The 15,527-nt window shown below is 54.2% G+C and overlaps 7 protein-coding genes across 7 annotated transcripts; 4 read left to right on the forward strand and 3 right to left on the reverse strand.

Moving 5' to 3' along the window:
* Positions 1–120: 120 nt before the first annotated feature.
* On the reverse strand, positions 121–1,563 carry J4E92_008357 (uncharacterized protein; the record flags this gene model as incomplete). The annotated part of the gene is made up of 2 exons (XM_051499709.1): positions 121–1,009; positions 1,055–1,563. 2 exons carry the CDS (start codon positions 1,561–1,563, stop codon positions 121–123), a joined length of 1,398 nt encoding a protein of 465 aa, XP_051350085.1.
* Positions 1,564–2,450: 887 nt separating this feature from the next.
* Positions 2,451–3,993, forward strand: J4E92_008358 (uncharacterized protein; the record flags this gene model as incomplete). The annotated part of the gene is made up of 2 exons (XM_051499710.1): positions 2,451–2,497; positions 2,556–3,993. 2 exons carry the CDS (start codon positions 2,451–2,453, stop codon positions 3,991–3,993), a joined length of 1,485 nt encoding a protein of 494 aa, XP_051350086.1.
* A 352-nt stretch (positions 3,994–4,345) lies between these two features.
* J4E92_008359 (uncharacterized protein) lies at positions 4,346–5,457 on the reverse strand (the record flags this gene model as incomplete). The annotated part of the gene is made up of 2 exons (XM_051499711.1): positions 4,346–5,179; positions 5,227–5,457. 2 exons carry the CDS (start codon positions 5,455–5,457, stop codon positions 4,346–4,348), a joined length of 1,065 nt encoding a protein of 354 aa, XP_051350087.1.
* A 258-nt stretch (positions 5,458–5,715) lies between these two features.
* On the forward strand, positions 5,716–7,431 carry J4E92_008360 (uncharacterized protein; the record flags this gene model as incomplete). Its single annotated transcript, XM_051499712.1, has 1 exon — positions 5,716–7,431. The coding sequence occupies one exon, from the start codon at positions 5,716–5,718 to the stop codon at positions 7,429–7,431; it is 1,716 nt and encodes a 571-aa protein (XP_051350088.1).
* Positions 7,432–7,557: 126 nt separating this feature from the next.
* On the reverse strand, positions 7,558–9,543 carry J4E92_008361 (uncharacterized protein; the record flags this gene model as incomplete). The annotated part of the gene is made up of 1 exon (XM_051499713.1): positions 7,558–9,543. The coding sequence occupies one exon, from the start codon at positions 9,541–9,543 to the stop codon at positions 7,558–7,560; it is 1,986 nt and encodes a 661-aa protein (XP_051350089.1).
* A 1,287-nt stretch (positions 9,544–10,830) lies between these two features.
* On the forward strand, positions 10,831–13,177 carry J4E92_008362 (uncharacterized protein; the record flags this gene model as incomplete). The annotated part of the gene is made up of 4 exons (XM_051499714.1): positions 10,831–10,863; positions 10,914–11,848; positions 11,898–12,600; positions 12,659–13,177. The coding sequence occupies 4 exons, from the start codon at positions 10,831–10,833 to the stop codon at positions 13,175–13,177; spliced, it is 2,190 nt and encodes a 729-aa protein (XP_051350090.1).
* Positions 13,178–13,982: 805 nt separating this feature from the next.
* Positions 13,983–15,509, forward strand: DUG1 (Cys-Gly metallodipeptidase; the record flags this gene model as incomplete). Its single annotated transcript, XM_051499715.1, has 2 exons — positions 13,983–14,111; positions 14,208–15,509. 2 exons carry the CDS (start codon positions 13,983–13,985, stop codon positions 15,507–15,509), a joined length of 1,431 nt encoding a protein of 476 aa, XP_051350091.1.
* Positions 15,510–15,527: the final 18 nt, after the last annotated feature.

A 15,527-nucleotide genomic window follows, 5' to 3' on the forward strand; every position in this document is an offset into this window, starting at 1 on the left:
CATCAGGAGCTCTATCAACCTCTCAGCCTCATCCTATGCTTCAATCTCGCAATGTCAACGTGCCAGCTTCAGAGTACTTGCAACCACACTGCCCACCGCGGCTCTATTCCGCCCCCAACATCACAGCAGTCTTTGCGCATCTTCCGTAGCGTCTGTTCGCAGCGATCCATCTGGCGTCTGCGATCCTCGACGTTTCCAAGCAGATGCAATAACGCTCATCAATGCAGAAGCCGACCGGCCTTGCTCTCTGCGCTTGAACGGCGGCGGAGTGGATATGCCGTCCCGAACCGATTTGACGGGGCTGGGAGTGCGCACAGCCCAGTCGTCTAGTGGATACGCAGGATGCGGATGGTATGACGTGGTTGTCTCGAAGTCGTTTTTGATGGGAAGCGTAGGAAGAGGCCGTGAAGCTGATTCTGGAGGCCCGAGTCTGATAGACGGTGGTATGGAGAGCCGGTAGAACGGGGTTGGTGTGCGGACAATGCCATAGCGCTGTTGTGCATTCTCACCTGCATGCCCAACTGGCAAGTCTGCCTTCGGGCCTGGTGCACCGCGTGGGATGTAGGCGCGTGGCTGCTCTGTATCGCTTACCAGACGTAGTGATGCTCTGTGGGTAGAGGGTTTTCGCCTCCCCGCTGATATGGATCGAGTAGGGCTTGACGAACTCCTAGTCTGTCCTCGTATGCCTGTAGCACTCGCTGCTCGTCCATCAAAGTTCTCTTTACAGTCCTGAAAGACATCTTCCGAATCCCTGCTCATGGCGCTACAGGCCCTTATGCCCTGGATGGCTTCATCGGTACCACCACCTTCGTTCGGCTCTATCACAGGGAGGTCGTTCTCTTCGCCAGCACCACCACGATTTTGATCAAGCAGCCCCAACTCGCGCAGTTGATCCCAGCTGCGACAGTAGTATCGAAATGTCGCGAAAGGCTGATCGACAGGGTCGATGAGGGCGAATTTGTAAAAGCGCTTCGGATGCTGCGGTCCCGCAGGCCCAGCGTTTACAAGGCTATCGAGGTTAGCATAGTACGTGCGTGTCCTGTCGGGCACCTACCCAATCCCAGTCTCAGTCTTTGCGTGCTCCGTTTGCTTGTACTCTTCTGCCTGTCGTTCGACTCGCTTCCGTCCATGTGCACGATGTACTCGTATCTCGACGCGCGCGGTCTCGTCGAATGCATTTACGTCATCTTTTGTTGTAAAGCAAAGCACTCGCTTCTCGAACTTTTTCCTATCGCCGCCATCCCCGGGGCTCTCGAATAGACCGAACATAGTCTTGCCCTGCCATTCCTCGTCCTTGCCCGTCGACCAGCTCACGACATGCGCGCCGTTGATGTACAGCTTGAACAGGAAGTAGTGCCCTTCGGGGACTGGCGGCGACACAGCATATTCGATCCAGAAGGTGCTGCCTGGTAGAGCTGGAACGTAGACGCTGCAAGTCGACGTCTTTTCATCGACGGATTCCGGAGTGAAGCTAGAGTTACCGCGAGGAGCTGGGCGATATTCAGGCAGTTTTTCGATATCGAATTGGGAATGCAGTCCGACGTCGATGCTACGACAATGCATTATGGCGGTGGTGGTGACGTGGCCGGTCTTGGTGATTGCGTGGGTAGTCCGACAGTACAGGAAGCAGGTGCGGTTGCCTCAGATGGTGAAGTAGACGACTGCCCGACTAGCGCGACTGCTCCATCCCAACTCAACAAGTCGAATTCACGTATGCTATGCATTTCTTCATTGTGTTATTTTCGCGACATGTCAAGAACAAGCAATTGTATATGGGTTCGGATAGGTATAGTATTGAGAAGTGAAGTTTCTCAATTATTCGAATTGAAGCAGTGTTGCTCTCTGGTGCTTGTGACATCAGCGATCTTACGAGTTGACAACATTCCAGTCAACTGTAATGTTCCACGATCAGCGACGCTACATTCTGGCCAGCTGTGAATTTTGGAAGTGGCGCCGCTACAAAGCATCTTGTCTCGGTCTGAGAAGTACTTACTCGGGGCTGCCGACAACGCGAACCTGTCACTCCCGATATCACTGCAGCATCGATGGTGATACGAAAGCCGATACCTATGCACGAAGATCGAGCGGTTCCTTCACCGGAGTAAAGGTGGTTGCGACTTCACTACTTAGGCAGTTCTCACGTGATAGTTCATTCACTGCTCTTCCAGCACAGGCCCACAGGAACACTCCTCACTATATAAGCCTTAGCCATACTCTTATACCCCCTTCTCTCCACCTAGCTTATTCGTCGCTAACTCAACCACGTTTACAGTAAGTCAACCCCTCACTTCCTCATACATAATCCTGTAAGGGCTTCACAGGCTTGGCCCGTCGATCTATCACTCCATCACACTGCTATCAGATTGCTGGACCATTTACTTACAGCAGTTAGGACAAGCTTGGATTAAGAAGGATCTGTAGCCATGACAACGATGACCAATCCAGGGCGCATGCCTCCGCCTAAGACGAACCAGCTTACGCCAAAGCAGCTCGCCGAGTAAGTTTATCCTGAAGACCTCCCCATTTATATCTTCGAAGTATGCTAACTATTGTAGCTTCAGGAAGGGCCCAAAGGCAAACATCGTCATCGGTCCCGACGATAACCGCTACATCGGTCTTGAGAGTGCATCCGTGAATCTACTAGCGCACTTCTCTCCCGTAGCCCGGAAGAAGCTCATCGAAGAACGAGCCACAGTCTTGACCATTCCTGACGGCTCGAAGAACGCCATCCGTTGGATCTACAAGTACATGCAGGCTGGCGAGCGTGATCCCTCGGACATGCCTACGTTCGAGGCACTGAACTCGGATGCCTTGATCGACGTGTACAAACACTGCGACCTTCTCGAGTACGACTCGCTGAGGAAGCGTATCTTCAATCGCCTGAAGAGCAAGTTTTACCATACGCTTCCAACTATCGACGAGATCAAGCTCTACCAGAATGCGATCCCAGCGCTTTATGACTGCGCGATTCGCTGCATTGTCGATGAGATGGCGAGGCCGTGGACTTGCGACTACGAGCCGTATCAAGAACTTGCCAACACGAATGAGGCCTTCGGCAAGGCGCTGGACGGTGCTTTGCAGAAATACATCGCCTCGCGTGTCAAGGTCAGCGAAGAGTACTATCGCACTACGAAGGATCGGCGTGTGATCTGGGCAATCAACTATGTCGAGGACATCCGCGTCGGTCGTCGTCCCTACATCAAGTTCGCCGACAGGTCTTCGAATATGTGGTCATGGAAGTCTCAGCAGCAGGGCAAGGGCGCCGCAGGTCAATTCAACAACGTTAAGGCTGATGCGAACGGTGTAGCAGGAAACATTCCAGCTCTTGCAGCCAAGCACGATAAGAAGTATGTCAGCAAAACCTACACACCATTCACCTGCCACAAGTGCGGTGGGGAAGGCCACATAGCCCGTAACTGCACCACGGCGACTGCTGGTGAGTCCGTCACCGCCACTGGAGTCACATACAACAAGCCCTCGCAGCGCGCCGGTCCAATCTGCTACACCTGCAAAGGAACCGGCCACCTTTCCCGCAACTGCCCAGCAGAGCAGTCCGCCGCCAAACCCGCCGTCATAACCGGTCTTCTCAATAAGGCAACAGACAAGCGTCCATCACCCGTCTGCTACGAATGCGGCGAGAGCGGGCATATTGCACGCAACTGTCCGGAAGAGAAGCCGAAATCTGAGCGGAGCAAGGCGAAGGCGAAGGATCCGTTCATTTGCTACAACTGTGGCGGCGAAGGCCATATGGCGCGCGAGTGCACGGAGGACGTGTCAAACAGCGAACACGCTGACCTCTCTTTCTCCTCTTTCCCGGCCTTGCCTCCCACTAAAGCCTCCATAGGCGGTGGAAAGCTCGTCAATGGATTGCGTCCTGCTTTCGGTCCTGCTCGTGCTGTTGCTGCCGATGACCTTGGCGTCAACGAGGCAAACGCTATCGACGAGTCGGAAGAAGGAGAGGGCTTAAAGACACCTGATCATGAGGTTCGTTAGGGTGGGAAGACGCGGACTGTTCTCATCATCTAGATAGCTGATCGTGATGAGAAGCAGACTTGAGGGGATGCGTTTAGGAAGTCTGATCACAAGCTGAATAGGCGGAGCGACATAGTCATGCAACATATCATCCTTTGATGGGGGTCAATGAGGTCGTTTGAAGACCGAGCTATCTATAGATTATTAGATATATACAAAGCTTTATAACAGAACCCCAGGACGTGGTGTCCGAATTGAGATTGCTGATTTCTCGTCAAGATGCCCAGTTTCTGTCGTATCGTTGGCGCCGGATGTACGTTCGACTACTTGTTTGAGGCGACGAGTTGTACTACAGCTGATCGTTGTTTGATTTCTATTCCTTGTCTCCACCAGGCTTACCATTCTTCTCTAGATGGTCCTTGATGCTGAACATACCCGTCCCCCGCTCAAGCGGCTTAGCTTGAGTGGGACTAGGTTTCCAACCAATCATGTAGATCAATCTGAAAGTTGCCGGAAGCGTGCCATCTTCGTTGCCATGGAGTTCCTTGTATATAGCTTCAGCGGCCAGTAGTACGTCTCTCTGGATTGGCCCCTTCTCTCGTGCGAGCACAGCGTTGGACTCGCCCATAGCTTGCAGGTCCTTCATCAACGAGAAGGTATCGGGATAATCGACTACGATATCATCCACGTCCACGGTGAGGAGATTGAAGCCGGCTTTTTGGAGCAGTCCACCCACATCCTTCACGTCCGCTAGTGGCGAGGTATGTGTTGAGACACCACCTCTCCGATCGAGCTCTGCTAGTTGAAGAGACGTACGAAGCTCGTAGAGGCTGTCTCCTCCCATCATGACGCCTATGAAAGGAGCATCTGGCTTCAGAATGTTGTTCACTTGCGCCAACACCGACGGCAGGTCATTGATCCAATGTAGACTCAGGCTGCTCAAGACGGCGTCAAAAGAGTTCGCTTCGTATGGTAATAGCTCCGATGTCGACAGGACCTCGCGTACGATGTCGATCTCCTTGTTGAAGGGCAGATCGGCATCGCGGTATAAGAGCGCTTCCGACGAGTCTGCGGCTGTGATGGTGCCGATTCGCTTGGATCGAGGGCCTTTGTCTGGGGCATCTTCGGAGGGTAGAGTAAGTGCGCGGGATAAATTGCAGGCGTTTGCGCCGAGATCGAGGACTTTGGGAAAATGCCGATTTATATCCTGTGGTCATTAGTCGCAGTCCATCTCTAGAGTGGGAAGCGACATACTAATACTCGCTCACACAGCCTAGATGCCACCTCATCTCTCAGGTAGTCCACACCTCTGCTATTCTCTTTATCTGCTGCGGCTCTTTCCTTCTGTAACCACTTCTGTTGGCCACTGAATATCTCCATCATTGGAGCGCCGGGCGCTTGTACCGCATACCGCCGGGTAGTTTGGAGGGGCAAACATCGTCGTTTCAGTGGTGGGATGAAAGCACGGATCGAAAAGGATGCCATGGTGCCAGTAGAAGACGAATTGACTGTACAATGGCGATATGAACGACGTGAAAACGGGCGGCGCGCAAGAGACAAGATGAGAAAGCAATACGTCAAGACCCTGGAGCTCCTGCGCCAATCGGCGTTTGGCTCCACCGAGATCTACCTCCGCCCTCCAGAAGTCCATCACCAGCACCACTTCTCTGCCAATCCGGACAGCTGGTGGGGAAGAAGCACCCAGTCAGCTTCGAACGTCATTCTTGAACTCGCGACTCCGCCATGGCGCAAGCTTTTCCGTACACGTACTACGCCTGCGACTGCTTCGACAACAACACCACGACCTCTACGAAACGCACGACGCACGTCCTCGCTGCCTTTGACGACGAAGAAGAGACCTTGGACCCCAGGAACCCGCGCTCCAACTACGCCCTATACCCGCTCGAACATCTCCTCTACTGCGAAGACTGCCTGCAAATACGATGTCCACGATGCGTGATCGAGGAGACGCTGAACTGGTACTGCCCGAACTGCCTGTTCGAAGTACCGAGCTCCGTGGTTAAGAGCGATGGGAATCGGTGCACGCGCAATTGCTTCAATTGCCCCGTGTGCATCTCGCCGCTCATAGTCAACCTTCTCGACAACCCTGACGCGGACCAAGGGGTGCCAGACCGGCACATACTCGCGTGTCCGTACTGCCATTGGAGTACGATCGAGACGGGCATAGAGTTCGAGAAGCATACAGGCGTGTATTCGCAGATTGCACGGATAGCGAATGGAGGCAAGGCGATACCAACCGCGAAAGAACGCGATAAGGAGCGCGAGAGGCGCAAGGAACTCGAGGCTCGGCAGAGAGACTCGAGGAACCCGTTATCTCCTTCCAGCGACTCTACAGCTCAGGATATCGAACAATATGAGCCACCGACACGCGACGATCTATTCTCAAACCTAGGTGCTTTTTACAAGGCGCAGCTCGACTCCCAGACACCAGCGAATCCTCTCGAGATGAACTTCTCCTCGCCCTCGGCCTATTCCCGAATCATGAATCTCTATTCAACGAACACAGCGAAGAAGCAGAAGCGCAACAAGCCGACGCCCATGCGAGAGGCGGCGTCGGAGTTAGAAGGCCTAGTCATTCATGACCCCGCGGCGGACAATGCAGCGATCGAGCGCATCAAACGAGACGGTTGGGGCAGTACCTTATCGCCTGCCCAGAAGCTCGCACAACTGGATCCCCACATGCAGTTCGATAACGAGCTCCGGCCGATACCGACTCTCCTCTGCACAAAGCGATCGAAGCGATGCCGGTCCTGTCGACACATCCTATCCAAACCAGAGTCCAAGATCACATCAACACGATACAAGATCAAGTTGCTAGCACTAAACCACATCCCTAGGCTCAGCATCCGCGCACTACCCCCCAACCCAGCTGTGCCACCAGTCCCCGGCTCTATGCCCGCCCCACAACCTCCTTTCAACTACAACACCCTCCGTCCTGGCATCGCAACGCACTTCCTCCTCCACGTCAGCAACCCGCTCTTCGATCCTATTCAGGTCACGCTCGCCACGTCAAGTACCACACCCGGCAAAGTACAGTCCCGCGTAACGATCCTATGCCCACAATTCGAAGTCGGCGCCAATACCGACGTCTGGGACGACGCGCTCGCTTCGGGTCCCGCACCCATGCCTCGCCGCTCAACGATCAACGCTGAGACAGGACAGATTGAAGCGGGAAAGATATGGGATAAAGGACGGAATTGGACAAGTGTAGCTATCGAAGTCATACCAGGCTTCCTTAGCGAGCTTGGGGGCGAGGATGAGCTGGACGAAGATGAGGATCTGCTTGAGATACCGATTTTTGTGCGTATCGAGTTCGAGGCAGATGTCAATGCGGAAGAGAGGGGGTTGGGCGATTCTAGGGGAAGCAAAGGGGAGAGGGAGAAACGGGAAGAGGCGTTTTGGACGGTTGTTGGGGCGGGGAGGATAGCGAGTGCGTAGGTTGTGGAGGTGATGATAAGTGTTTGTGATACCCCATTGCTTTGTTTGAGGATAGGAGATTAGATACATTGCTACTTGCTAATCCCATCGCGCTAGCCGCGACGAATGGATTCATTCCTCAACAGACTACCCAAAGTGCGTCTCATTAGGAAAAACCTCCCCATCCTTCTTCTTCTTCCTCGTCACCATGCCATCCAACGTGCCCTGACTCGCTTCCCTCTTATGTCCCGCTTTCTTCTCACTCCTCACCGCCATCTTCTTCGCCTGTTTCGGACTCGGCGGCTCATCCACATGCGTACCCTCTTCATGCCCCTCCGCATCTCCAACATCCTCCTCTTTGACCATCGCGCCCGGCGGCCCTTTACTCCCTTCCGTCGGGCCCTCCGCGCCATCCTCAAAGAGCTCCCGCCACGTCCCATCCAGCACCTTTGGCGAGTTCCCGTAGAGGTTAATGTGATACGCGTTCTTCATTCCCTGGATACAAATCTCCCTCCTTTTTGCAAAATCAAACATCGGTTTTGGGTATACTTTCATCGTGCCCTCGCCTGGCTGCTCCTCCGACCCATCCCCCTTGACCAAACACCCCCACTTCTTCTGATCGGCAATCGGCGCTTTCCACGGTTCGTAGATGTACTTTTTGTCGAACTGCGCTAGTTCGGGCACGTATTTTCGCACGAAGTCACCGTCTTTATCCCATTTCTGGGGGAAGGCGATGGGTGAGTAGCATCGGTAGAACTGCGCGAAGAACGCTGTACAAGACAACCATTGCCAGTTCCCGATATTACACGCAGCTTCATGGTCAATGAGCCATTCTTCAAAGACCTCGGCGCCGCGCTCCCAGTCGATGTAACAACCACCCCGCGTAAGGAAGCACGCGACGGCGTGGCGACCAAGGTGATGGATCCAGCCTTCCTGGGCGAGTTGACGCATGAGCGCGTCGATCCACGGGAATCCCGTTCGACCGTGTTTCCAGCGCTGGAAATGCGATTCCGCTTCTGCGTTGTCGACGAGATACTCGCCGGTGATGAGGTTGGTGCTGGTGTCGATCTTGGAGGGTAGGTGCCAGGGAATGAAGCGACAGTGTGGGTTGTTGTATGTTTGGCCGAAGGAGTAGCCCAGCCCTGCTTGTGCGCCAAAGTACATGTCGCGGAAGAGGATTTGGCCTGTTAGACTGGTGGGGGGCTGGGAGGCTTTTCCTTTGTACTTGTCGACAACGTCTTGGGCGCGCCAGTAGAAGAGGCGGCAGCTCAAGGAGCCGAAGTGCATGTGGGGGGAGAGGAGGGTTGTAGACTGAGGCTCGAAATCGGTGGGGGCTGTTTTTGGCTTCTCGAATGTTGCTGTGTAGTCTGTGTCTGCTATGATTTTGTCGAGGGCGCGTAATGCTACCGTTTCGCCGCCCCGGTGCGAGGTTGTTGCTGGCTTCAGACCTAGCTCTTCCATTGTTGGTACTGCGAAATCGCCTTTTGGTCCTGCGAGAGCAGAGTACGAAGCTTCATCGCCGTCTCTTTGAATCGCGTTGATGTCCGGCGCGCTTTCTGGCTTCTCTTGATCAAATTTCAGATCCGTTTCTCCTGGGTCAGGCAGGGACTTGGGAGCCGGGATAGGTCTTGGAATCGATCCGATTTTCTTTCCTGCAGCCTGCACCTGGTTGATGGTCATGGTGGGCTTTCCATGGTTATGCTTGACCAGCTCATCAGGATCGTACAGAGTTCTCCCGGTCTTCATGATGACTTCAACCCCGGCTTTCTTTGCAAGTTCCGTCACCTTCTCATCCCGCTCTCTTGCATATGCATCGGTATCTTTCTCGAACACCAGATGTGTGATCTTCCATGCCTTGAACAGCTTGGGTAACAACGTTTGCGGCGCTTCACGAATGAGGAAGAGTTTTGACTTTGGGTTGAGCTTGGTTATCGACTTGGAGAGGTCGTTTTGACAATCCAGGAGATACTGCCAGCGATTGGGGCCTACTCGAGCGCGATAGACGTAGTGCGGATCCCAGGTCCATATAGGGTACAGACACTCTGGCTTGAGATCCAATGCGGCTTTGAGAGCTGGAGAATCGTGGAGTCTTAAATCGGTCCGGAACCAGTAGATCACTCGTGGTTTCGACATCTCTCACGCACGTGTGGTAGTTGAAGTTGGTAGGGTGAAGCTTCGAGAAGAGAAAACGGGGATCTGCTCAGTCGATTCCATGTGATGGACCCACCGAACTACAGCAAAGATAATACCTAGGTACTCTGCAACTACTGGGGGAAAACCGCATGGCTGGTATGAATGCTGTCATCGATCGGAGCTAGGGCACTCGCTAATCTTTCTTAGATCATCCCAGATCCCAGAAACCAATCGGTCTCACTGCTCTCTCCGACGGTGGGACCTGGGACGACGATTGAACCCTGAGCTTATGTGAACATGCTGAGGGTTTTGCAGCTGCAAGTTCGACGTTGTTTGAGAAGCCTTGGTGGTAGCTTCCCTTGGAACAGTACACAGCGGGTGCGCCTGCGATATCAGTCCATGTCAGCCTTTGCCAAGGCTTGCCCAAGGTGGATGACAATTGGGTAACTTTGACTGTGTGGAGATGGCGGTCAGGAAATTTGCCCATCCCTCTGCGCATGCCCAACCTCAAACGCGCCTTTCGCAGCGTGAAGCCTTAAAATCAGCCAAGTTGCTCCGAGAAACCCAAACGCAGGGCACTGGCCAGACACCGTCCAGGGTCTCTCGAGGCACATGAGTTGTCTTGTTGGGCAGTATCACAGCTTTGCTAGCCGAAATGAGGTGCGCTGGCTGCGGGGACAATTGGTGGCGCACATGGGCGAATAGCAATTGTCGGGTAGCCAGTAGCACCGAAAGACGTTGTTGAGATTGAGAGGGTGCAGCTGCACACTGCATGCAGAGACAGTAGCAGCTATAGTCAAAAGCAAGCACAGGGAAAGCAGGGCGGCGGGTGCGCGTGCGCGTGCGATGATGAAAGAACGGCTCACTAGCGGGCGGGTTCATGCGTCATGGCCTCGGGGAGCTTCGAGGTTTGGCCCAAGCTCCCTTAAGCTCGTGGACCCATGGTTTGTTGTGTGCAAACAATCTCCCAACAGATACTGCAGGCGCTTTGCCCGAACGAGTGAAGAAGGGACTCTGACAGCGCAGAGGGTCGAGTTGGCGTGAAAGCGCGTGCTTGCTGTCCCGGTGTGAAGTACTTAGAATTGCCGTGCTGCAGTTTACCGCTGCTCGCGTCGGTACCACCTGCACTGCAGATCAGCGCCTCCCTCGACACATTCGCTGGCTGCGGGGAAACTACCACAACCCGTATCGAAGCTCCGCGCTCTACTCTACTCTAGACCCATCTCTCCAGGCCTCACCCGCCGCCCACTTGCCCTCCACCTTTCTCTATTCTTCACCGTCCACAAGATGGCACAACCACTGGAAGATGCGTACATCACGGTGAGCAGCATGCAGGTAGTACCACGCACGCGAGCTAATCAATCATGCAGCTTCTTATGAGCGATTCCTACCTACCAGGCGCAGTCGTTCTTGCAAACTCTCTGCGCGATGCCGGCACCACCAAGAAGCTTGCCGTGCTCGTCACGATGGAGACGCTTTCAGCTGATACCATTTCAGAGCTAAAGGCGCTCTACGACTACCTGATTCCCGTCGAGCGCATACGGAATGCCAATCCTGCGAACCTCTATGTCATGGGGCGGCCTGATCTGGCCTTTGCCTTCACGAAGATTGCTCTGTGGAGACAGACTCAGTTCCGCAAGCTCGTGTACCTCGACGCAGACGTGGTAGCGCTGAGGGCGTTGGACGAGCTGTTCGACATCGAGGCGTCGTTTGCTGCCGCTCCAGATATTGGCTGGCCAGATGCTTTCAACAGCGGTGTCATGGTCATCACGCCGGACATGGGCGAGTACTGGGCACTACAGACCATGGCAGCGACTGGTGACAGCTTCGATGGCGCAGACCAAGGCTTACTGAACCAGTACTTCGAACACCGTCCGTGGCAGCGATTGAAGTTTACCTACAACTGTACGCCAAACGCCGAGTACCAATGGGAGCCCGCATACCGCCACTACAAGCGCGACATCGCCGCGGTCCACTTTATCGGCAAGAACAAGCCCTGGATGGCCCAACATGCGGGTGGGAAGGGTGTCTATGGAGAACTGGTAGCGCGATGGTGGGCGGTGCATCAAAGGCATCTGCACAAGGCGAAGGGCCAACGAGCTGGTGAGGGAAAGAGCACTCTTGGTGACTCCATGCTTTCTTCCTCTACTCCTGCCCCTCTCGAAGCCTCCGCCGTTACGACCGAGCCTCCCATGACCGAATTTGAAGATGAGATTCAGAATATTGACCAAGGTGTGATAGAACCAACCCCCACGGTCGAACAACGCAAGTTCTCTGCGCCCGAGATGCAATGGGACGCCACCAAGTACGCTCTTTTTACATCGAGATCACTGGGTAACAGCTGACAAGTCCAGGTTTGAGCCACCAGCGTCATCGAGACCCGAAGCTGCCAACTTCCCTACGCAAACGTATGCCTTCAGTGATAGCCGATCGCTCTTCAAGGCACCACGAGCCTATCCCGATGCGCCGCGAGACATGTGGTACCAGGTTCCAGAAACCAGGGACGCGCCCAAGCCCATCTTCCCGTGGGAGCAAGAGGCGGATAGACCTAAGCCAACGCGTGTGTTTGCCGAGGACTTGTCACCACAGCCAACCCCTCAAGTGATGTCGCCGACACATGCTTTCTCGACCACACACTTCGACGAGAGCGATAAGGTCGCTCCAGTCGCAGCGGAAAAGGTTAGAAATCTTGGTAATACTACAACCTCGAGCTCTACTGACCAAGGCTGGCAGTCTTATCAGAACAACAGCGGCAACGCCTGGGATAATGTTCCAGGCATCGACAGCTATGTTCGTGCCATATCGGATCTGAGTGGAATACGGGGTAAGAACCAGTCGCTACAACAGACCACAGGCACGGACGACATTAGTTCGCCTATATTGGATCGCAAGCAACGCCGTGAGAGCTTAGTCCTCACCGACTTCCCGTCCGCAGTGGAGCGACCGAGTCTTCCTGTAACACCTGCGCCGGTTCGTCGTCCAATGTTCTGGGGCGAAGAGAGGAACCAGACAGGCGAGCTACCTTCTGCCACAGGAGTGCCGGATCAGACCGAATGGGTATGTTTACGATACACCTTTTCCTCTTTCAATCATGAGCTGACTTTGAACTTTTAAGAATCCGGAGGAGAAGCTTGACCAGTTACGGCGGTCATCCCTGATCGAATTCGAGCACCTGAAGAAAGACGAGCACCCAAATCCGCCAATGCGTGCACTTCCCGAGCATTCAATTGCCGGGGAGGAGAAGACTGGCACTTCATTTGGACTTGATGGAGCGAACGATCAGGGCATTCCCGGATCTTTCCCAAGCGTTGTCGAGAAAGACTTTGCTAGCAGCGACCCTGCACCAGACGTGCGACCGAGTTCCAGTGATCGTTCCTTCGCACATGGGGACGAGAGCTCTGCGCCCCAGCACTACTCTCAGCAGGACTTTTCCTCTGGATCTTCCAGCACCTTTGGGCAGAACTTCTCAAGCTCGACATCGCAGGTGACGTCTACGGACCAGACTACCAGTCAATCTTCGCAGTCAGTCCAGGCTGGAGGCATGACCTTCACTGTACCCGTTTTCCAGGACGGAACTTCAGCTGACACCCAGGCCGCTGGGGATGATCTCAGTCCGACACAGAGTCGGACCTAGAACAAGATGATGAACGAATGATGGATATCAATGTTTGCGGTACCAATTTGTCGGTTATTGACCATGGACGATCTCTTGTTGCTAACGATGGAGGATACATGTTGCGATCTCAGTTTTACCCTTTCGTCTTGATACCTGTATGTTTCGTGTCTTTCATTCGCGAGCCTTCTAGCATTTGCATCGTCACTGCATAGCGATCTGTTGTAGCTCATTATCCATACTTGCTTGCAGGATTTGCTTCAAATTGTAAAATGTACGGGGTGATGGACTCGCTTCAGTCAATGGAAATCTGACCACCATGGATCCTACATTGACAATAGTTATTTTAGTTTGCTTATTTTCGTCGTCATGTAAGCTGCAGGCCCTCTCAGACTCTTCCTTGAATGAGTTGGAACGCCAACGATGACTGAAGACCGAGGCATGCGCAGGAATATGCAGGGAACATTTCGTGCATGCTTCCCTAGGCAAGCTTGGGCCCGCTGATCCACTCGTCGGAAGCTTGACAGGCTTGACTTGACCGACGCTGTGGTTGGCGTTCGCGCGTTTGCCCTGTGCCCTCTCAATCATGCCCCGCTTGCCCCTCCCTACCCAATTTCTTGAGCAACGAGCACCTGCCCGATTCATCTCAGCCTGTAGACCGCGAATAAGCGCCACAGCCACTCATAGAAGCCTCTTCTGTCATCCACGAAGCTTCCACTTCTCGCCCTCACTGAGACTCGCCGCAACGCCTATCCGCTGCGACCAATACACGCCCGAACGAATTCCCAACGCCGCCTGGCCATATCTGTACCACCCGTTCAACAAGATGGCACACCTCGACCCGTACTTCAAGCAGGTAGATGCCTTGCAGGGAAACTTTATTGAGAGGCTGAGGGAGGCGGTCGCTATTCCCAGTATCAGCTCTGAAGACCAGAGGAGACCCGATGTAGTCAAGGTACGACAGAAAGCCCCAAGAGATATGCAGTCGAGTCTATGTTTTGGGTCAAGGTATTCGATGCATATCTGAATGTATGGCTGACTTCAAATGCAGATGGGCCACTGGTTGGCCGACCAGATCAAGGCACTCGGTGGTGAGGTTGAGCTCCGCGAGCTCGGAAAGCAGCCTGGTCGCGAGCACCTTGACCTTCCACCATGCCTTCTCGGACGCTACGGAAACGACCCCAAGAAGCTCAACGTCCTCGTTTACGGTCACTACGACGTGCAGCCCGCGAACAAGTCTGACGGCTGGGCGACCGACCCCTTCACCCTAAGCATCGATGACAAGGACCGCATGTACGGACGCGGTAGCACAGATGACAAGGGTCCGGTTCTTGGCTGGTTGAACGCCATCGAGGCCCACCAGAAGGCCGGTGTAGAGCTACCAGTGAACCTGGTCATGTGCTTCGAGGGCATGGAAGAGAACGGATCAGAAGGTCTGGACGACACTATCCGTGCCGAGGCCAAGAAGTTCTTCAAGGACGTCGACGTTGTCTGTATCTCGGACAACTACTGGCTAGGAACTGAGAAGCCATGCTTGACATACGGTGTCCGGGGATGCAACTACTACCAGGTTGAGGTTTCTGGCCCTGGTCAAGATCTGCACTCCGGTGTCTACGGTGGAATGACACACGAGCCCATGACCGACTTGGTTCGCGTCATGAACTCATTCGTCGACCCCGATGGCAAGATCCTCATCAAGGGCGTCGACGATCTCGTCGCTCCCCTTACTGACGAGGAAGCCGCACTTTACCCACCCATCGCCTTCACCATGGACGGTCTGAGGGAGTCACTAGGTGGTGCAGTAACGATCCACGACAGCAAGGAGGAAGCGCTGAAGCACAAGATGCGATACCCTTCATTATCCCTCCACGGTATTGAGGGTGCTTTCTACTCCGAGGGAGCAAAGACCGTTATCCCAGCAAAGGTTATTGGAAAGTTCTCCATCCGCACAGTACCCAACATGGAGATTGACCCAGTCACCAAGCTGGTTGAGAAGCACGTCAACGACGAGTTCGCTAAGCTGAAGTCGAAGAACACGATGAAGTTCAGCGTGGTACACTGCGGAAAGTGGTGGGTCGAGGACCCCAACCACCCCAACTACACTGCTGCTGCCAAGGCTGTCGAGCGTGTCTTTGGTGTAAAGCCAGACATGACTCGGGAGGGCGGTAGCATTCCTGTTACATTGACCTTCCAGGAAGAGCTCGGCAAGAACGTCCTGTTGCTGCCAATGGGCAGCTCAACTGACGCTGCTCACTCGATCAACGAGAAGCTGGACAAGAGGAACTACATTGAGGGCACCAAGCTGCTAGGAGCATACTTGCACTACGTTGCAGGAGAGATGAAGCGCGAGTAGATTGCCGCACTATGAGTG

The sequence above is a fragment of the Alternaria infectoria genome (assembly GCF_024043175.1).
Source record: "Alternaria infectoria strain BMP 0036 chromosome Unknown scaffold_16, whole genome shotgun sequence".
Taxonomy (NCBI): domain Eukaryota; kingdom Fungi; phylum Ascomycota; class Dothideomycetes; order Pleosporales; family Pleosporaceae; genus Alternaria; species Alternaria infectoria.